The sequence below is a fragment of the Lepidochelys kempii genome, chromosome 9, assembly GCF_965140265.1.
Source record: "Lepidochelys kempii isolate rLepKem1 chromosome 9, rLepKem1.hap2, whole genome shotgun sequence".
Taxonomy (NCBI): domain Eukaryota; kingdom Metazoa; phylum Chordata; order Testudines; family Cheloniidae; genus Lepidochelys; species Lepidochelys kempii.
Window position 1 is genome coordinate 89459685 of NC_133264.1, and position 21784 is coordinate 89481468.

Genomic DNA, 21784 nt, shown 5'->3' on the forward strand with positions numbered 1-21784 from the left:
TAGCCAGGTACCATTCTTGTACGATCTAATTCAGAAGAGCTAGTAAAAGAGAAGGAAAGGCAAAACAAAAAAGCCTGTTCCAGTGCCCTTAGTTTATTTCCATATAACACCAACATATTGTAGGTGCCCTTTTGAATTGGATTTAATCTGAAGCAAATGTTTATTTAGAAAGTTATGCTGTCCATGAGAATTTTCTTGCTTTCAATGATGTCTTTGAGCCACTTTTCCCTAAACCGACACTGTCCTGGTCTAGAAAAAACAGAACAAACCAGTGTAAGAATAATGGTAGCAGTCAGCTGCAAATCAGAGTTCTGGCAGCTGGAAGGAGGCCCTTTGAAGTGGGCAAGCCTATCCCCTGGAAGAATGAGGCTTTTTAGGCCTGTGTAAATCCATCACTAATTCAGTACGCAGGAAATAGACACCCATGGAACATGTACATGCTGGGATAAAGAACTATGCTAGCTCGGTGGGGTTTGAGTGTTTTTTTGCTGGTGGGATTTTAGTGTGGTTTCCCTGAGTCGCATAGACAGGATTTTTTTTTAAGAACTCGGCTATAGCCAGCTCACTTTCCTGCCTCTGCTGAAGCGCTGTCCTACAACTTGCTTGGGATATAAAAAGATAAATTTACGTAGATCTTGTTCGAATGCTAGTGGAGCTAGGTTGGGCTCCCAGTTTGTATAAGGCTGTGAGTTGTTATTAGCATTCCACATACACCTCATGGATTAGACTCTTAGCCCCGCTTCACCCGTATGGTGCCACAAATGCCAGAAACAGCCTGGAATTTTCCCTGGGGGGAGGCCCCAGAATTTGTAGTGTCACCATAGTTGACTTATGTCACAACCACTGAGCCCTGGTGGAGAGTATGGCCAAAACACAAGATCCTCAGCTGGTGTAAGTTAGAGCAGCCAATAGCAGGGCAGGGCCAGACAGCATCAGCCTGCTGGCGCTGATTCCCTGACACACTCAGCTATGGTGGGGTGGGGCCTATCTGTACCCATTTCTAATATAGCTGGACATACCTGAAATTAACCATGGTTTATGCACCGTTGCTAGGGCCCTTCTACACTGGTTCATTGCTTTAAAAAAAGCTACAGAAAAAAATATACCTGTGAATGAACCTATTTGATTCCAAAATGAAGAATACCTCAACTGGCAAGGTCTGCAATAGATGAAAGTGGGGGTACAGTTCAGACATTTCCGAGAGTACAGTTAAAGTAGGCGTTTTTATCCATTACAATTCTCTTTTGTAAAAGGTTGCGTGGCTAGAACAATGTCATCCGTTATCTTATTCTAAGAGCAGAAGGTATTTGCTTACACACAAATCTAAGTCTTCCTCGAGCCAGACAGCTAGACTTTACCAAGTCGTATTACAGAGTGGGAGCTCTACTGGACAAACCACAGAATTGCAACTGAGTGAGTAAGCAAAAACCATCAAAGGAAGTCAGATGGGTCAGTGAAAACTTCAATTATTTTGACATTTAGTTTTGTGATAGTTCTTCATAGTATTACAGCACATTTGCAAACAATATAAAATGAATGAAAGGACCACAGTAGCACGCACTCTAAGGTTACATTTTAGCAGCGAAGGGGAGGGAAGGCCAAAGAACTATCAGTTTTAGTGAGGGTCTCTCAGGTTGTAGCATTCATATCACAGGCCCCTTCCTGGAATATTAGTCACAGCACATTATAGGATGTTTTCTCATTTTGCAGAGAGACCGATTCAAACCAGAATCTTGACAGGGATCAAGTATTGATCTAATCACTTGTGCAGTATCACTTACTCGGACAAATTTTGACAGCCCTCCCACCTTACATACTGTAATAATTTAATTTACTGCTTTCTCATTCCACAGAGGGAGTAAAGTGAAATTTTTTTACTTTCACATTTCAAAGGGGAAAATGAGATGGTTGAGTAACACTTTAAATACGTACAGGTGGTTTAATTTTGGAGATCTCAATGATGAAATAGATGCATGCTGTTGTTCGTGGGATGGGCTTCCTGCATGTTGGGATGCTCCAGCGAACCCGGTAGTGGTACCTCTTGCTGTACGTCAATTCTTGTTCCTGGAGGTAGTCTGACCAGTGAAGCCAGCTCCCATGAAACTCCCACGTCTGCTGAACATACACCACACTATAAGTCTTCCACTCTCTAGTACAGATGACTTAAGGGAAGTGGGGAAAAAAAGAGATTGAGTTGCTCTTGTTTAACTCTGCCACACACATCAAGATTGAGGGGACATGGTAAAAAGGAAATGCTACTTTTAAAAACTGTCTAATCACAGTCACCTCAAGAACTTATTTCTACAGCATATTACTGAGGCAAATAGTTTAACAAGATTCCTAGAAGATTCAATGTACACAGAGCAGCGTTTGTAATAACAGAAGGCAAGTTAAAGTTAGCTGGGTTGTCATCCTAATGCTTCCAAGCAAAAAGGCTGTAGAATTCAGAAGGATGTTTCTTCATTCAATTTTGCCTACCGTAGTTGATCTGGTGCATTTCTAATTTGTGGCACTCCTCAGACCCCACGCTACCAGCACTCCCAGCTACCTTCGAGACACCACTGACTTCCTGAGGAAACTACAATCCATCGGTGATCTTCCTGATAACACCATCCTGGCTACTATGGATGTAGAAGCCCTCTACACCAACATTCCACACAAAGATGGACTACAAGCCGTCAAGAACACTATCCCCGATAATGTCACGGCTAACCTGGTGGCTGAATTTTGTGACTTTGTCCTTACCCATAACTATCTTACATTTGGGGACAATGTATACCTTCAGATCAGCGGCACTGCTATGGGTACCCGCATGGCCCCACAGTATGCCAACATTTTTATGGCTGATTTAGAACAACGCTTCCTCAGCTCTCATCCCCTAAAGCCCCTACTCTACTTGCGCTATATTGATGACATCATCATCTGGACCCATGGAAAAGAAGCCCTTGAGGAATTCCACCATGATTTCAACAATTTCCATCTCACCATCAACCTCAGCCTGGTCCAGTCCACACAAGAGATCCACTTCCTGGACACTACAGTGCTAATAAACAATGGTCACATAAACACCACCCTATACCGGAAACCTACTGACCACTATTCCTACCTACATGCCTCCAGCTCTCACCCTGACCACACCACACGATCCATTGTCTACAGCCAAGCTCTGCAATACAACCGCATTTGCTCCAACCCCTCAGACAGAGACAGACACCTACAAGATCTCTATCAAGCATTCTTACAACTACAATACCCACCTGTGGAAGTGAAGAAACAGATTGATAGAGCCAGAAGAGTTCCCAGAAGTCACCTAAAACAGGACAGGCCTAACGAAGAAAATAACAGAACGCCACTAGCCGTCACCTTCAGCCCCCAACTAAAACCCCTCCAACGCATTATTAAGGATCTACAACCTATCCTGAAGGATGACCCAACACTCTCACAAATCTTGGGAGACAGGCCAGTCCTTGCCTACAGACAGCCCCCCCAACCTGAAGCAAATACTCACCAGCAACTACATACCACACAACAGAACCACTAACCCAGGAACCTATCCTTGCAACAAAGCCTGTTGCCAACTGTGCCCACATATCTATTCAGGGGACACCATCACAGGGCCTAATCACATCAGCCACACTATCAGAGGCTCGTATACCTGCACATCCACCAATGTGATATATGCCATCATGTGCCAGCAATGCCCCTCCGCCATGTACATTGGTCAAACTGGACAGTCTCTACGTAAAAGAATAAATGGACACAAATCAGATGTCAAGAATTATAACATTCATAAACCAGTCGGAGAACACTTCAATCTCTCTGGTCACGCGATTACAGACATGAAAGTCGCTATTTTACAACAAAAAACCTTCAAATCCAGACTCCAGCGAGAAACTGCTGAATTGGAATTCATTTGCAAATTGGATACAATTAACTTAGGCTTGAATAGAGACTGGGAGTGGCTTAGTCATTATGCAAGGTAGCCAATTTCCCCTTGCTTTTTCCTACCCCCCTCCCCCAGATGTTCTTGTTAAACCCTGGATTTGTGCTGGAAATGGCCCACCTTGATTATCATACACAATGTAAGGAGAGTGGTCACTTTGGATATATATTACCAGCAGGAGAGTGAGTTGGGGGGGGGGAGAAAACCTGGATTTGTGCTGGAAATAGCCCAACTTGATTATCATACACATTGTAAGGAGAGTGATCACTTTAGATAAGCTATTACCAGCAGGAGAGGGGGGTGGGAGGAAGTATTTTTTCATGCTTTTTGTGTGTATATAACAAGATCTTCTACACTTTCCACAGTACACATCCAATGAAGTGAGCCGTAGCTCACGAAAGCTTATGCTCAAATAAATTGGTTAGGCTCTAAGGTGCCACAAGTACTCCTTTTCTTTTCACTGGAGGCAAGCAATCCACTACACCAGAGGAAACAGTGCTGTCTTCTGCTTTGGCATTTCCTGTATTCATAGGGCATTAGACCCTCAGCTGTACTTTAAGCTCTATTAAGGTTCTTGGATTTTTCATGTAATATTTGTGAAAAGCTGTCTAGTGAAGGTGACAGTGAAAAAGAACCTATTAGATAGTCTAAACCCAGGTCCTCAGAAGGGCTTAGGTGCCTAACTCCCATTGACTGCAAATAAATATCTGTGAGGAGCTGAGCCTAAGCTTCCAAAGGCAATTTCACTGCATGAGCGTACCTGAGTCTCATCCAAAGGCCATTAGGACACTGAGTTTTGCAGATAGGAACAATAAGGAAATGGAGAGCACCCAAGCACATGAGGAGAGAGGGCATTCCGACCAATTGGAAAGCCACCCAAGGGTGCCATTGAGTAGTTAAAAGGCCTGCTGAGGAAGCGAATTGGGGGCAGGATGCCCAAAACAGTGAGAAGGGTTTCAGAAGTACAAAAGGAGTATTCGGAGCGATCAGGGAACAGAACCAAGCTCCAGAAAATGTCCAAGCACCTTCTCTGCATGACTCAAGTGACATCTCAGTGGGTGTTCAAAGCTCTCAAGTTGTTAGGCTGCCACCATTGAGTCAGGTGGAGAAGTTCAAACCCCCTCCCGTCCCCCCCACACTTATGGGGCACTGTAAAGGTAGACTGCTCTACAAACACATCTGGACAAAGGGTGCTGGGCCTCCATTTGGAAAGTAGACTGTAAGTACTACCAGCAATAAATAATAGATCGTAACTTCGCTCATCAACTTCAGAGGGAGCAGGCCATGTTGGCTCGGTGCATTTACAGCTATACTGAATGAAAGAATGGCTCTGTAACTTACTGACATGTATTCCTCAATTTGCTGCTGTCCCCTCTCCACTGTAAAGTCCTTGCATGAGGTCCATTGAATGTTTTGGATGATGTACTCAGCTTCTGCAAACAGACAATATACTGCTTAAGCTGCTTGATGGGGCTCTGACACGCTAAAGGACTTTCAATGGAGCAGGCTCTGTATTTCAATACCTCTCTCTTTTTCTTGCAAATCTCGAAGATGCTCTTTTGCATCCCTGATTACATCCTCAATTAAAATCTGTGCTTTTTCCTTGATGACAGCATCTTCATCTCCCACACCCATTATCATCAGCTTTAGAGAGAGAGAAATGGACAAGTTCACTACGAGAAGGTCAATACATGAAACTTGGGTAGAGCTGGGCTTTCTTACCTTGTCTACCCCCAACAGACCTTCAGCTGATCTGGAAAGAGATAGCAAAACAGCAGCTGCTTTCATTGGTTAATTCTCTTATAGCCTCTGACCCCTCATTCCCTGTATATACCCACACCAAAGTCTGGTCCTAAAATATCTCCCTTCCAATATTAGAAAGCAGCCTCTCCTACTCTCATAAACCAGATAGGTTTAGTGCATTGGGCTGAGCTCTTTGCTGCAGTAATATGCAGAGGGAAGTTCAGGGATTTAGCTGGCAGGTCCCACTGACAAGAGAGTGGTGATATTCCTGGGGCATCAGGCCTGAGCCTCAAATGTGGCACTAGATTCTTCAGATTTCAGGGGGAGAGAGTGGAATTGCTCTCATGCCTACCTGTCTGAATGCACCTTACAGGTTTTTTCCTTAGTGCTGGGATCTGCTCTATCCCCTGTAGCCTGCAGATTCCCAGGGCTCATTAAGCAGCTGGCTCTCTGGGTTCCTTAAAAGAGTGTTTGCACACAGCCGTCACCAGGCAACACTGCTGGCAGCCAATAGAAAATCAGAGTCGATGTACAGGCATTCCATTGTGTTTTAAAACAAGAAAAATAATTGCTTAAAGTTTAGCTATTCAGCACCGGCATCATGGCTGTGCAGATATTGTCAGTGTCAAGGGGGGGGTTCCCGTTCTGCTCCCACTGAGCAGGATCAGGCCCTTGGACTGGAGCTCCATGGAGCAAACTCTGTCTTCCTTTCTGCTTGTGCTGCGAGTATGCAATAATAATCCTAACTAGCAGCAGTTCATTGGCCAATCTTCATGGAAGAGTCCTGCTAGGGAACAGGTGGCCAGCATTAGCAGGGATATGGATTTCAGGATCCAGCAAGCTTTTGTCATCACTGCCTTCTATGGCTGTGTGACTTACAGCCCCTGCAATGGGTAAGGAGAGATTGTTCAATCCCTGGTTAGCCTGTGCAGGATTTCCTAGATTCCTTGTGCACAGCCTTAGTCTGAAGTCAGGGGAGGAAGACTGCAGGGGGTCAAATCTTGCATGGGTGTCCACTGGTGACAGGAAAGGGACTTGCTTGAATTCTTTACCACTTATTAGCTCCGATGCTCTGCCCTGTCATGAGCATCCCAGGGTGATGGCACAGTGGGACAACGCTGCAGTCGTGTTTCCATTATCTTGTACCTGCCTCCAGCCACAAAATGCCCTATGCACAGGCTGCTCTGACTGTGTGTACTGTGTCCTCTGCATCATTCAGGCTAGGCCTGAGCTGTGCTTAGTGGTGCTAACTCAGTGGGGTGGGGGAAACTGGGCAAATTTGCGGGGACTGGCAATTTGCTTTTTGGCAAACTTTCACTACAAAACAAATTCATAATTTCATCCCATACAATTTCTAAGCCCAGAAACTTTGCTCTTCGTTCCGTTTTCACTGGTTGGCTGGCTTCACATGGAAACACATGACAGTCCTATTGGGTTTGTCCATGTTTCCCTGTGAATTCACCATGGTGCGAGCAAAATAAGTTTGAAAAAGTCAAGGCTTGCCTCCGAGACCTGGCACTGGGGGAAAGGACTGTGGCTGTGTGACAAACCAAAGTAGTTAGCAAGTATGTCTGAATGAGAAATGTTGCTCGGGACGGAAAGTATGAAGGGGAAGAGAAAGAGAAGTAATAATGAAGTGGGCTACAGCATGGTTTAGTGATCAGACCACGGGATTGGGCACCAGGAGAGCGCGTTGCAGTTCTGGCTCTGACGTTGATTCAGTGTGTGTCCTTGGACAAGGACCAAAGGCCAACTTTTGAAAAATGCACTTTGTGTTTGGGTGGAGCAGTTTGTGGGATGTCCAACTTCAGATACGTAGGACCTGCTCTTCAGAGGTGTGGAGGCCCCATCGTTCCACTTGGAATCTCAGCACCTGGAATCTCAGGTGCTCAGCACCTCTGAAGATCAGCCTCTTGGGCCCAGATCCTCAAAAGCATTTAGGCACCTAACTCGCATTAAAATCAATAGGATTAGGTGCCTGAATATCTTGGTGGATCTGGCTCTTGGTGTCTAAACCAGTGTTGCCAATGTGCTATTTCCTTGTCAGTGATGCAGTTTGGCGGGGGCTGGAGCCAATGGTGACATGAGAAGCTGCAGCCTTCTCACAAATTTCAGCTCTGCTGCCCCCTCTGCCTGGAAAACCCTCTTTGATTGGCTGCCTTCTCCACTTGCCCTCCTGAAAGAGGGAGCAGGCAGAGCCCAGCTGCACAATGTGGCTCCAATCCCTCCTTTCCTGTGAAAAATGGGTCAGTCTGCTCCCCCCTCCATCCTAGAAATACCAGGCCAGGTAAGGGGGATGAAGAACCCCTGGGGGAACAGCAGTGAGGCTGGGAGTCAACACTGACTTGGAGTTGAAGGGACAAAACTGATTGCTGGGGAGTGTGGGGCTGGGGAGAGCCAGAGTTCACTCATTAGAATTGTGGGCTTGGGGAGAACCTGGAAGCTCCATCCAATCAGTCGGACAGCAACCAGAGCTCCTTCAACGAGTGTGAGACTCACCTCACCCACTGTGTGTGGGAGAGTTGGCAATGCTAATTGGTACATGTGCCTGGCAAAGGAAGAGGGTTCAAATTCAAAAAGAGAAGCTAAACTCCACAATAGATTTACAAAAAAGATCTTATGATTCAGCCGGGGGGAGGAACTGATTCAGATTTTGTAACTCTTGGGGTTGGCGGCAATGAGGTACCCAAATTAGAGGCCACTTCTGAAAATGTGAGCCTAACTCCTTTTTGTGTCTCAGTCCCAGATCCTCTGAGGATAATAACAATACCTGTTGCACAGGGATGTTGCAGGGTGTATAGATTGATGCTTGTGACACAGCTCTCTTCAGACGGAAGGTGTTATGGAAATGCTATTATCATTACAATGAAACGTGCCAGAGGCACAGAGAAAGCAGGGTGCCCCTAAAGCAGTGTGGAAGTAGGCAGGGATGTGGGAAAACAGGAAGTATGGCTCAGCAATGGAAGCATGTGGAAACCTAGAGACCATGCCCTGTAGATTGTACAGTCCATAAGCCAAGATACACTAGAGACTATTCCTTGGAGTTGTGAGTAAGAGGGACCCAGTGGAGCCTAGTTTACTTCTGGGAGACAAGAAAATTAAATGAAAGCTAAACACCAGAAAGCAGTCAATGAAACCCTGCTTTGATCATTAGCAATCTCTGCCTCTGTGTTCTTAAGAGGTGTTTTGCCTCCTGCCCCTCATTTAATACACCTGATTAATCACACAGGTCTGTACCCAATACTTTGCAATAATCCTTGTTTCTTTGTGTAGATTGTTCAGGAATGTAACAGCCCCGGCTGTGTTCTTTAGTGGGAAATTGGATTTAAGGGTCCCAGCTGAACTGCAGAAATTGATCCATTCCAACAGACTAATAGTTCTCCTAAGGCTGCAAAAATGGGACCCCCAATTCCCGCACTAGCAACAGCAGATCTGTAGCATAGATAAGGGGCCCATTGAATTTAAGCAGCTTTACCATGACATCATCTAACCCTCTTTAGAGCTCCTTGGATTATAAGGCCAGGTGGATGACCCTGATTTCCCAAAGCTTGATGCTAGGCAGCCCTCTGGAGGCAACTAGAGACCCTGAACCAGACCCTGAACCCTGATTCAGGCCAGACCCCAGCCAGTGAAGCTTGAGTGTATAGTGACTTTTTTTTTTGAGTCACCAATGAAGAGAATTCTAGCCCCTTCAAAACACTGGGCAGGGGGAGTGCCAGAGCAGGGAGTCCTTCACAGAAAGCGGGGGAGAGAGATTCTGAAAAGACAAGTGTTGTGAGCAAGAAATGCAGAAGCAGGAACAAATGGAACCAGGTGCAAGGTGCTGTGTTGACATATGTTGCAGAACTGCCCAAAAGCTGCAGGATCGATTACACCAGACCCAAAGAGGGGGGATAGGGCTTGTGACAGACAACCCAAAAAAACTTACTGTCCCTCTGGGAAGAGGCAGACCTTGTTGATCCGGCTGTCCAGACATATGCTCTAGTATATCCAGGGTAATCATCAGAGAGGGAATCTCTTCCAGTTCTCCATCAAGTCATGTTCTATAAGGTGAGAAGAGTCCTGCCATTGGATTTCCATTATAAAGAGCCCCACTGGGCCCAAGTGAGAATATTGTCCATGGATATCGTTGCCACCTGTCCAGCTATTCCCATGATCATCCCTTTTTCTTTTCTTTTTTTAAGAGGTAGCTGTCCTGGAAAATCTGTACAAGTGCTCAGTACACACTGCCAGCTCCCAGTTTTATGGACTCAGGATAATCTCAGAAGTCCCTTTTTTTTTTTTTTTTTTTTTTAAAAACTTCAGAGGTGGCAACCTTATCTGTGTGGCTGGGTTCCCCCATGTGAACAGTCACCCAGCTGCTGTATTGGACCCAACCTTTGGATCCCATATGCTTCCAAGCTTCATGGGTCTGGGCAGAGTCTGGACACTGGTTCCAAATCTGCCCTCTCAGGCATGCTGTGTTGACATGGGGAATCTGTCTGTCGAATTTATGAATGATGTGAGATTATGAACTCTCTGTATATATCTTTACCAAGCTGCAAACTCCATTTTTAACATGCAACAGTCTGCAATCTCTTTGTCTCCCTGTTAGACTGGAATTCCAAAGGTGGCTGGCAAAAGGATAACAGAAGAGGGTTATTAACTTAAGTGCTTGACCATTGAAATGTAATAGCTCTAGACCAAAGACTGGCTGCCAGCCAAGAGACCTAGTTTGTTGGGGAGAAGTTGCCTAACAATGAAATCCTCTGGTAGGACTCTGTGGTCACCTGTTAAGGGGCTGGAAGAATATGAAGGGCCAAAGCTGCTGTTTGCGCACAGTCATTCTCTCTCCAGCCATCTTTCACCTGTTTAAGGTAGGGGAAGCTGCTGCAGGGGCTAGATGAGGTAGAGGGAACCCTGCCGACCTCAACACGGATGGTTTTCCAAGGAGTCCCAAGGAAAGGCTGAGCTACAGTGAGGGGAAGATCATGTAGGTTTTTATTATTTTTGTGTGGATCTGTATATATCTCTTTTCAGGTTTCAGAATAGCAGCCGTGTTAGTCTGTATCCGCAAAAAGAAAAGGAGTACTTGTGGCACCTTAGAGACTAACAAATTTATTAGCGCATAAGCTTTCGTGAGCTACAGCTCACTTCATCGGCTGCATAGAATGGATCATATGTACAGATAAGTTGGAAATTAGCATACAAACTGTGAGAGGCTAATTAGTTAAGATGAGCTATTATGTGATTAAGTAAAGAGCAACTGCAGCATAGAGCCCTGTGCAAAGGGACTGTGCATGTTATGGGCCACCCTTCCCATGTGCCTCCTGAGAGAGTTAAACTGTAACGCAGAAGCCTCGCACCTTCAGTGGGCTTCTGGGAGAGGGTGTGTTTAAACTACTGAGGTATCTTGGGGGTCCGTGATGGAGCTGGGGGCCTGGGGTGGGTGGGCTGAGGGGCTCCATTTCAGTGAAGGGGTAACTGACTGTGACAGCTGGTGCCCAGGAAATATGCTACAGCCAACGGAGCCCCCAGGGAGGCTTATAACAGCGGGGATTCCGAGAGGCTTGGATTCCTCTCTCAGCAATCTTGTGCGTGGCCAAGAGAGGGTACTAGGTCAGATCTGTGACAGGGAACTAAAAGGATCTTTGCAAACACTCAGGGACAGAGCACTACCTGAGTGGAAGTGTCTCTCTCCCAGTGCAAAGCAGAGCAGCACCAATGTGCTGAGTGCAAGGGCACCTGGCGATAGGCATGGTCCAAGCAGAGAAATTCTCTCTGGTAAGACCCTGTTATCTATTTCTTTTCACTCCATCTCCTAGCATCTAAAGTCCCAATACTTGTGGTGGGGGCAGGAGGGAAGTCTATGGGTGCCAAACAGCTGGCATGTTGATTTTCAGGAAGACTAAGGGTAAAAGGATCCAAAGTGGCCTTGTCTGGCCTTTCACCAGCTGCAGGGTTTAGCTGGGATGGCAAGGAGCTCCACATCATCATCAGCAGAAGACTTGGCATCCTTTCCTTCTCTCCCTTGTGCCCTCCTACTCAGTTTTCTCTCCCTGATCTTCACACACACACAGTCCCTTTTTTTCATCATCTGTCCTATCTCCTCCCTTCCCACTCTCTCTCCAGTGTTGTAGCTGACTGGCTTGTGACAGGATCTTTGGGCTTTGTGTTTAATTGATTCCCAAGCTGCCTCCATCTTTCAAAAGATAGGCTGAGGCAGGAAGCATGATGAGTTCGTCATGGACTGAAAACAAAGCCACGTGATCTGAGTTAGCCTCCACGCCAGCTTACCTAGAACACCGTGTCCTTATAGCTACCGCTCCGGGTGTCCTTAGAAAAGTATTGGGGTCTCAGGGCTTAGCAATACAAACAATATTTTAAGACTCAAGACAAGGGATGGGTCCAATCAGAGCCCCCTCCAAATGTGGGGAAATTCAGATCTAAATGTTGGGTCTAATTTGGGCCAAAGTTCCCTTTTATATTGCAGTGGAGCCGGGGGAGTTCCATTTACTTTAGTACATGTACTTTTTTTAAAATATCTACATGAAACCGAATTTTGAGGCAGTTTTATTACCAAGCCATCAATAGGATGGAATAGAGTCACTATAACGTCAGAGGGCAAGGCAGCTTCCCCAGCATGCATATGTTAACCGTAAAGAACCTGATTTTCAGAAGTGCTGAGCACCCGTAACTACCATTGACTTCAGTGGGGTCTTGAAGTGTTAGTATTTCAGAAAATCCGTCCTGTCCCTTCGTGAAGAATGTGTCTAGGAAGGGCCTGATTCTCCACTCACACTGGCTCTATCCCAGTTGAGCTCCTCCTGATTTCCCCCAGTGTGAGCAGAGTAGATCAAATCTTCTGTTATTTAATGGCTTTTGTTCCCTGTTTTGCACTCTTGATGCCCCACAAAGGGGTCAGGGTTGTTTTTCTCTTTCCTTCCCTGCTTGGCTCTGCCTACAACAAACTCCCTTCCCTTTCTGTGGTTCTTTAATCTTCTTTTAATCTCTCCTCTCTTAGTCTTGTGAAGGCCGCTATAAATTTCTCACCAGCAATGTGAACAAATGTCCATTTGTTCTTGTCAGGGTACAGAGAGCACCTGGCCAGCCTTGGCATTTGCCATACAAGCAGAGGCTTTGAAGGGAAAGTTGAAAAGCCCTTTAATCTTTCTTATGATAATGTTCAGGAATTCTGACTCATGCTTCTTCAGCAGCTCCCTTGCATTTTTCTCGTACTAACTCCTATTTGGCTGGAAAGCAATTTTGTTTCGGTAAGTGAGTCTAACCAGAGTAATAGCAATTCAGTGGAAAATGTCACTTCTAAAGGTGTAAATTGTGATCAGTGCATTTTCTCTCAGTTGTAGGTAATTTCATTGTGATTATGTAAAAAGAAAGTCATGGACCCTTCACATCTCCAGGTCATGGGTTTGTTCTGGCATCACTTACTCATGAAAGATTAATGCCAAAGAGCAAGCTGTTAGGACACAGAATGCAGGGAATGGATGCTCGGGGATTGACAATGAGGATATAGAGTCTTTAATCCCTAAAACAGATTTGTTTACAGTCCAAGCTGGTAGTGGCCAAAAATTACTACACTCTGATAGCTGCTTAGTGACCTTTTACATCAAAAATACCAAAGAACTGGAGGAACGACATGGGGGTTAGTCTGAGAGCCCAGCAGTCCTGAATGCATGAATAGGGAGTGGGTAGGGAGGACAAAGGCAGCAGAGAACGATGGGTTATGTTTTTAATTTGCCTTCCTGTAGAGAACCAGTACTACTGTAATAGGGGAACTGCCCTCATTTTGCAACTAATGCTCAGTATATAGAGAGGGGCCAACTGTGTGAAGTTTGGATTCGGGGGGCTCAGATCTAGAAGTTTGGTTCAGACCCATCTCCAGCAAAAAGCAGAAAGCTCGCCTTGTTATTGATCCCTACAGCATCATGAGTCGTCTTGGTCTCTACTCAACACTTGAAGGACAAGGTTCCTGCCCTGAGCTGCTTACTGTCTAACTCAGACCAATAGAAAACCAGGAAGGACTCCAGCACAGGGAGGATTGGAGACCTCTTGGCATGGCGATTAACATAAGCAAGCAGGAGAAAGAAGTGGTTACTTAGAGGGAAGTGAAAGCAAAATATCCTTAGTTATTCTGAAAGATCCCTTATGCAGATAGCTAATAGCTAGAAATCACTGAACACAGCCCTCATTCAGAGGTCATGTGCACAAAAAGCATTCAAAACCCAAGGCTAGAAAATGAATTTGTTGAGGGTAAGTGACTCAGCAGAGCCCTGCTCCTCTTTCCTCTATCTTAAACGAGTCTGCAGTCAGAGAGGATTTATTGTTGATTCAAAGGAGAGGCAACCTCTTGTCCCTCAGTCATGGCTCACTGGAGTCCTTCACTTCACCTTGGCTACATCGTCTTTTGGAACATTATTTGTCCATGTGTTGCTTTTCCAACAGGAGCCCCAGCATCAGCCTGTGAGAATATGATGCCTGTGCATATGGGGGTCCAGCCCCAGCCAAGTCCAGCCCCCTATGAGATCCAGATTGATGCATCTTCCTTTGTGAACAGGCAGCCGATTAATGGTAATTAAGTTCCCACTTCTTAACTGGATTGGTAAGATTTACTTAAAATCCATGATTTCTTCATGGTTGTTTGCATTTGGCATGCTTTCTGTGTAAATGGATCAGTATTATTAGGGAGCTTCTCTTCTTCATCATGTTTTCTCCCTAAAATGTGTTTAGTAAACTTCTGTTTAGTGAAATGAATTAAAACAACTGTGAGCAGATCAGCAGGAGAGGACCAAGAGAAACAAACTGAGAACTACATGGAGACGAGACGTTGACATTACAAACACTATGCAAGTTATTTTAAAGTCTGCCAGGTCTGGGTGCCAAGCAAGTAATCATGATATGGCTGCATTCTATTATAGTGATGCTGATAATCTAGTGATGAATCAGACAAAGGTTAGCCCCTCATAGGATGAATCCAGGATCTGGCAGGATTGGGCCAATGCCATGAAATCAGTGGATGATTTTTACCTGGTGCCAGATAGCTAAGGGAGTTCTTAACTGGTGCAGGGCTATCACCGATAGGTCAGTGATTTGTTTCTGTACCAACGCAGTAAGGAGAAATTAACATCTGCTAGCTCTTTGGTAGCCCATGTGAAATGAGTTGGTGATCAGATGCGTAACTGAGGCTAGAGATGTGACTTTCCCATGTCCCATAGAGAGTCAGTGGCAGAGTTGGGAATGGAAGCTGGGAGTCCTGACTCCCTGTCCTGTATACTAGTAACAAGGTCATCCTTCCTCCCCGCTGACTCATGCCCGGTTACTTGCTTAGCCTAGGGTGCAGTGTCTTCTTCATTTCCTTTCCGTCCCAATATGTCTCTGATGTCTTTCTTCTTCACCTCTCTCTATGGCTACCATCTGACCCTCTCTGCCCTCCTTTTCCAAGGGCCCAGACTCCCTCTCTTCACTTCTCCCCCTAATCTATTCCTCTTCTGGTTCTTTGTAACCCTTGGTCCTAGAACGAAAGAATAGCCATACTGGGTCAGACCAATGGTCCATCTAACCCAGTATCTGGCCAGTGCCAGATGTGTCTGAGGGAATGAACAGAACAGGGCAATTTTGAGTGATCTATGCAGTTTCATTCAGTCCCAGCTTCTGGTAATCAGAGGTTTAGGGACACCCAGAGCATGTGACAGTGTCCCTGACCATCTTAGCCATTGATGGACCTGTCCTTCAGGAACTTATCTAATTATTTTTCTGAACCAAGTTATACTTTCAGCCTTCACAACAGTCCCTGGCAACGAGTTCCACAGGTTGACCGTGTGAAAAAATATTTCCTTTTGTTTGTTTTTTAAACCTGCTGCCTATTAATTTCACTGAGTGACCCCTGGTTCTTGTGTCATGTGAAGGGGTAAATAACACTTCCCAATTCACTTTCTCCGCACCCGTCATGATTTTATAGACCTCTGTCATATCCCCCCAGTTCTCCTTAGTTGTCTCTTTTCTAAGCCGAACAATCCCAGTCTTTTTAGTTGCTCCTCATCTGGAAGCTGTTCTGTACCTTTAATAATTTTCATTGCCCTTCTCTGTACCATTTCCAATTCTAATGTATCTTTTTTGAGAAGGTTTCAGAGTAACAGCCGTGTTAGTCTGTATTCGCAAAAAGAAAAGGAGTACTTGTGGCACCTTAGAGACTAACCAATTTATTTGAGCATAAGCTTTCGTGAGCTTGCATCCAATGAAGTGAGCTGTAGCTCACAAAAGCTTATGCTCAAATAAATTGGTTAGTCTCTAAGGTGCCACAAGTACTCCTTTTCTTTTTTTGAGAAGGGGTGACCATAACGACCTGCAGCATTCAGTTTCGGTCTCCTCGTACACCCTGGCTGCCTCCTGGAGGTGGAATGTGCTGCTGTTCAAGGCCAGGAAAGGAGGAGGCCTTAGGTGCCTTCTCAGAAGCCCCAGGAGCAGCATTTAGGAGCTGGGAGAACAAGCTAAAGAGGAAAACTTGCTCCTTGTCCCTAGTCCTGCTTCTAATCTCAATGGGAGCTGCACCCAGTTACCCAAGGGCAGAATTTTATCTAAAGCCTTTTTCACAGTCCGTCTCCGTGGTATTTATATTGCCCCAGGCCCATAGTAAAGGAGCACCTCACCCTCCTTGCAAACCCCTGTGAGACAGAGAGCTACTATCATCCCTGTTTTGCAGATGGGGAAATCAAGGCACAGATAGACTAAGTGACCAGCCCAGGGTGCCACAGGAAGTCAGTGGCAAAGAGGAAGTTGAGCCAGTGTCTCCTAAGTCCCAGGCTGGCATGCTAATCACTGGGCTATTTTTGCAGACACAGCTGATGTGCAAAGATGTATCTTTGGCATTATTAATGGTGGTGACCATTTTGAGAAGCCAGTCCCAGCTATGGGTGACTAACATGTGATAGATGCATATACTATCTTCCAGTTCAGATTGTAGGGCCGGGATACAGAGGCCTGTTGCTGGAAGCTCGCACCTTTGGCTCCACGGCTGCACTTGGCACTTGGCAGAATCCTGCCAATAACACTAAGTTCTTACAGGTAAGATGGGAGCTTCTCATTTCTAGCCTTATGGGGCATCGTGGCTTAATAAATACTGTGAAATTAAATATAGCAAGAGAAACAACATATAACAGCAAAGGCAGCTGGGTGGGAGCATTTGGATTGATCAGGGCAGGTTGTATGCAATGTCTATTACCCAGGCTTTTGGTGAGGGGAGGGGGATGTTATCGTTTCTAAGGAAACAGGATTTGTTTGTTTGTTTACAAATTGATTGTACATGCACCTAGTGCAGTCGTCCCCAAACTTTTCCTGTTGTGACCCTCCCTCATCTGTAATGCAATCTGTCCCATGGGGCTGGAAGCGGGAGCCACTGCCAGGAGTCAAAGCTGGGACCTTGGCAGATGGCAGTGCTGGGGCTGCAGCTGGGGGCAGAATGGGGCTGGATGGTGTTCCCTCCCCACCCCTAAAGGAGGCTGGTCCCAGGGCCCTCCCCCCCAAAATTTTCCTTCCGTGCCACCTCAGGGGAGCGCTCTCCACAGTTTGGGGACCACTGACCTAGTGTGTGTGACAGGTACACTATTCATTGTAATTAAACAAGTAATACATGGATTGATATTCTTTTCTTTGCAGTGCTCTGGAAACCCAAAAGGTGCGATTACTCATTCTAACACAGAGTTAAAAACAAGCCTGACCACTTATACCTGGCTGCCCCCAACCTCTGGCTGCCCTGCCATTATTACATTCATGTAAGCAGCTTCATGACAGAGTTCCCTTTTAAATGAAATCCCCTCCCTCTCCAACGGACATCTCAAACATGTTTTCTTCTCTTTTCTCTCCCTATACGTTAATACAGTCATAAAACGTTCTGTTGTTTCATATAGGGCAGAATTTTCAAACGCACCAGAGTGATTCTAGAGCATAAGCCCCATTGACTTTCAGGTCTTGTGCTCCTTAGCCACTTAGGTGCTTTTGAAAATTTAGGGGCTCAATCAGCAGCAGGGTCTCCCCAAACAAGCGAAAGCTGCACATAACTAATGAGCGCTGATTCACACCATTCGGATTACAAAAGATATTAAAGCAGAAGAATGTTGCTATACTGCAGGAATAGTATTTTGATCCTTTCTGGGAATGGAAGGATCTTCAGTTGGGAAGCCATCTGAAACGGTCAGCCGCAGCTCACTTTCCTGCGTGCAAGAAAGGGTGGATTCACTTTCCCATGAGGTTAGGCTTACATTACCATTTGCTAATGAATTTATGAGCAAAGCAGCAACACCATCACAGAACGGCTACAATGAGTTACTGGAATATCGCTGGCGGGAGGTAGGGGGAATTCTTCCTATTTTATAACCATGTTACACTATTCTTTTTCCTCTTGTACAGGGCAACTGTAGCACAGTCTCGTGAAATTTATTGGCTCGGTGTCCAATCCAAAGTAATCTGGAGAGGTGAGTAATTTAGTGAATTTATCATTCCAATTTAAGGCAGTGGATTGTGTATCTAACCGCCATTAATGCAAATAGGAGTTAAAGATGCATCAGAAGAAAAGCCACTGGTGTATCAGAAATGCAGAAGATGCTAGTCTGTGTGCAGTTTGCTTTGAAATTATTTTTCTTCACCATACAAGAGTTCAGTTCACTAAGCTGGAATTTACATATATAGCTCTTAGTCTCTCCTCCTAAATCATTCACTCCAGCCCCCTAATAATCTTCTCTGAACTCCTTCCAGTCTGATAATATAGTTCTGTGAACATGGTGCATGTAACTAAATGAAATATTCCAGGTCTCCTATGAAGATATGATTCATGTTATGGATTAAACTGTCAGCCACTGCTGCTAAGCTAATGGGAGTCTTGCACAGAGAAGAAAAAATAGACTAGTTACTGTAAGAGCTGACTCTCTCCTCCATCTGGAACGGGGTAGAAGAGTAACTTGCACCAACAGGAATTTGTGTATGCAAATATCCAAGTCATCAGAAGGGTAGAGAGCTGGTTTTGTTTCTGGTTCTTCTAGGGAATGACTATTTTCCTCTCAGTTCAGCTAATAAAGAAAACCTTTATGCTGAGTGCCAAATGATGCATACCAATGTAACCCTACTGTAAAGGTTGTCATGCATGCTGTTGCACAGCCTATTGAAAAAAAAACTGAGCCACTATATCTCTTTCAGTGTTAATTATATGAAGACTTACTATCTACAGTTGCTCAAATCTTGGGGTGCACTTGCAGGGGCTCAGGACTTCAGCTGCAGTGGGGCTGAAGCCCCGAGCCCTAGCAGGTGCATCCTGGGTCTTGAACTTCTGAAGGTTGTTGTAGGTGGCTCAGTAAATTTGGCCAACCCTGGCATATAGCATGCTAGTCTCAAAGACTGTTCAGTTACTAGCAGTAGTGATCCAAACTATGCAGAAACGGTTGTCTGCTAAAGTGGCTCCAATGTAGTTATTAGGCAGCTCCAACATTGTAAATTATGTAGCTACTTATAACACATTTGAGGCAGGGAGTGGAAGTCAGGCCTCCTATATTCTGTGATCATGGATAATTCATGTAAACTGTGCCTCAGTTTCACCATCAGTAAAACAAGGATAGGCAATGCCCCCCTCACACAGATACTGGGGCTTAATTCATTGTTTGTAATGTGCTCTGAGTTACTGAGTAAATAATAAAAGGAAGTAAGATACTGTCACCTCCTCTTCAATACTAAAACAAAAGATCATATTTAAGCTGATTGCTCGTTAGAACAATTTAAAGGCAATTATTTAAGAGATTGTCACTACCCTTTGCTTATGGATCATTATTCCTGGGCTTTAGTGTGCAGTTAAGTATTGTTCTTGTCTTATGTAAGAGAAACAGTAATAATGACTTATCTGCCCCGCCCTCATTTCTCATCTCTTCCTTGGTTGGTCCCACAATGAATCTTACCTACCTTCTCGCTCCCATCATCATTGGTTTTGTCAATATTGCTCTCTAGCCCTGTAATTCCTTCTCCACTTCTCTTCCTAATATATATCTGCCATGAGGCCCACAAGTATTAACACAGTATAGTGAAAATGCCATCAACCAGCCATTATTCAAAACAAGGAGAAAGAAAATGCATTAAGACAGAACCTTCCTTTGGGTTCCCCTATGCAAGTCACGTTGTAGGGGCACACACAGCATCTTGTCTGGTTTGCTATACAATACTAAGTCTATTGTGTGAGCTTAACATAATAATGGGCTTATTTTAGGAAAAAATCCATGATTAAAAAACTCTGCATAGTTCATTAATTTGGGTTTAACCTACAGGTGCTAGCCTGTGATATAGAGGAGGTCACACTAGATGATCTAATGGTTCCTTCAGGTCTTAAATGCTGACTGTATGGGGAAATTCCATAAGATTCTGAGGGATGGTATGAGGTCTCATTTTAATTGGAAAAGACTTAAGCTCTGAAACCACAAATCATACTTTAATTCAAATGCCTAGAGTGAAGGGGATTTGGGACTATCTCCGCTGAGCTAGCTAAGCATTAAGCCTAGGTAATTCACCAGAAAAGCACTATCTAGTTGATGTGCTTTGACACAATCATCATAGGTAGAATCTAAATTTTACACTGAGTGTGTCTCATCCAAAAATCAGCTGTCTTTATTGGTATTCATTTCTTCTGTAGATGCTTGTTTTAATGGCAAGAACACTTTTGAAATGTAATTAATCCATTTTAGTCTGACTGATGGAATGACTTCCCTGAGACAGGAACATTATATGTTAAAACCAACATAATAAATGATAGAGCCAATCCTATCAGTCAGAAAGATATTCAAAAGCAAGAGACAAGTAAGGACACAAGTTAACTGTACACCCTTTGAAAACCTGCAACTACACAGAACAGACAAGGCATGAGGAAGCAAGTCATTTTATATGGTTGTCAGATTAATAATCAGGTTATTAATGCTTAAACACATCAGGGTAGTAGTATAAAATGGCTAGAGCAGGAGACTAGGCACTTGTTACACTGTGCTCCATTTCCCACTTTGCAACTGACTTACTGTGGGAGTTGGGGCATGTCACACAACCTCTCTGTGCTTTGGTTTTCCCATCTAATCTAGGTGCAATGCATACATCTCAATCTCTGTATAAAACATACGGTAAACGCAAAGTAGTTTGAAAAGTTTCTTAGAAGTTAATTAATGCCCTGTTCATTGCTCCCACAATAGCTGTGTTTAGACTGTGTTAATCCATAGATGTTGATTGCCTGAGAAACCAGAGTGAGTACTAGGTATTACTACTGATTGTGAATGGGAAGTGAACAAGTGACAACTATTCATTGCTTTTTCTCAGTCGTTAAAACAGGGTTGAAGGAGGGAAAAACTGATGATCACACTAATATCAATGTTGCCTCAACTGTGTAATGAAAACTAATTCTAAATTAAAGATAACATCCATTTTGTTTTCCAAACTACAGAGTCTAAAGCTACATGTGGTGCTGAGAAGTTTACATGGACAGTTACTGTTGTGACAATGATGTCTTTCCACTTAATATAAGTAGCCAGGCAAAAAGCAGTAAGTGCTGGAGTTTCAGAGGATCTCTTCAATGGCTAACAAATACAGACCCTGTATACAATCACTACATTTGCTTCTGCCATGAAGTGGATTCTGGAAGCCTCAGGCCTACGTCTACACACGTTATACTGTTTTTAAACTGTACCAATAGCGTTAAAGTAATACAACCCTCTACAGTGCAGTTTTTACTGGTACAGCTTATTCCCTACAGGCATGTTAGACAAGTATAACAATGCCCTCTCAACCCTAACCAATGCCGTTTTAATATTAAATTATCTGTATGTAGACTAGGACTAAGGTTAAAGTTGAGTAGTACAAAGCCATAGCTAGAACAGACCTGAGAAACACAATTAATGCCATGACTTCAACTCCATTCTAAATTAGAACCTATATAAGATCAGCAACTTTGATTTGTATAAGGAATGGTACACATCAGGATATCACGACAATATCTGTATACCTTTTCATTATACATCAATTGTACAAAACATCTTTCAGAATTAACAGACAATAGCCTGCTGCAATAATATAATTAAACCTGTTATTTTACCC

At 44.4% G+C, this 21784-nt stretch overlaps 2 protein-coding genes across 6 annotated transcripts; one reads left to right on the forward strand and one right to left on the reverse strand.

Annotated features, from left to right (window-relative positions):
• Nucleotides 1-74: 74 nt before the first annotated feature.
• Nucleotides 75-9932, reverse strand: AKAP14 (A-kinase anchoring protein 14). 5 transcript variants are annotated; one of them, XM_073361319.1, is made up of 8 exons: nt 6039-7561; nt 5666-5696; nt 5467-5587; nt 5285-5376; nt 3656-3737; nt 1933-2162; nt 1107-1159; nt 75-249 (listed from the first exon to the last, which is right to left on the reverse strand). In XM_073361319.1, exons 1-8 carry the CDS (start codon nt 6119-6121, stop codon nt 165-167), a joined length of 777 nt encoding a protein of 258 aa, XP_073217420.1. In that variant the 5' UTR covers nt 6122-7561; the 3' UTR covers nt 75-164. The 5 variants fall into 5 exon arrangements, with proteins under 5 accessions (XP_073217420.1, XP_073217421.1, XP_073217424.1 ...); XM_073361320.1 differs by lacking the exons at nt 5666-5696; nt 6039-7561 and adding an exon at nt 9615-9932; XM_073361323.1 differs by lacking the exon at nt 3656-3737 and having other exon boundaries at nt 1933-2115.
• On the forward strand, nt 6554-21675 carry LOC140917782 (putative defense protein 3). Its single transcript, XM_073361325.1, has 6 exons — nt 6554-6579; nt 14129-14254; nt 16632-16744; nt 17336-17451; nt 18086-18150; nt 21135-21675. The coding sequence occupies exons 1-6, from the start codon at nt 6576-6578 to the stop codon at nt 21212-21214; spliced, it is 504 nt and encodes a 167-aa protein (XP_073217426.1). The 5' UTR covers nt 6554-6575; the 3' UTR covers nt 21215-21675.
• Nucleotides 21676-21784: the final 109 nt, after the last annotated feature.

Excerpts from the sequence above, each read along its gene's own strand:
- AKAP14 (XM_073361319.1), bottom strand. The coding sequence starts at position 6,121 with ATGAGCCCTGGGAATCTGCAGGCTACAGGGGATAGAGCAGATCCCAGC. Across the intron at positions 3,738-5,284 it reads AAATTGAGGAATACATGTCA|AGACTGTCCAGTTTGACCAA; the intron begins GTAAGTTACAGA and ends TCTTTTACGTAG. Across the intron at positions 2,163-3,655 it reads TCACATTGGTGGATGTGCAG|TCATCTGTACTAGAGAGTGG; the intron begins GTATACGAGCCT and ends ACTTCCCTTAAG.
- LOC140917782 (XM_073361325.1), top strand. Across the intron at positions 16,745-17,335 it reads ATAACACTAAGTTCTTACAG|TGCTCTGGAAACCCAAAAGG; the intron begins GTAAGATGGGAG and ends TTTTCTTTGCAG. Across the intron at positions 17,452-18,085 it reads CCTGCCATTATTACATTCAT|GGCAACTGTAGCACAGTCTC; the intron begins GTAAGCAGCTTC and ends CCTCTTGTACAG.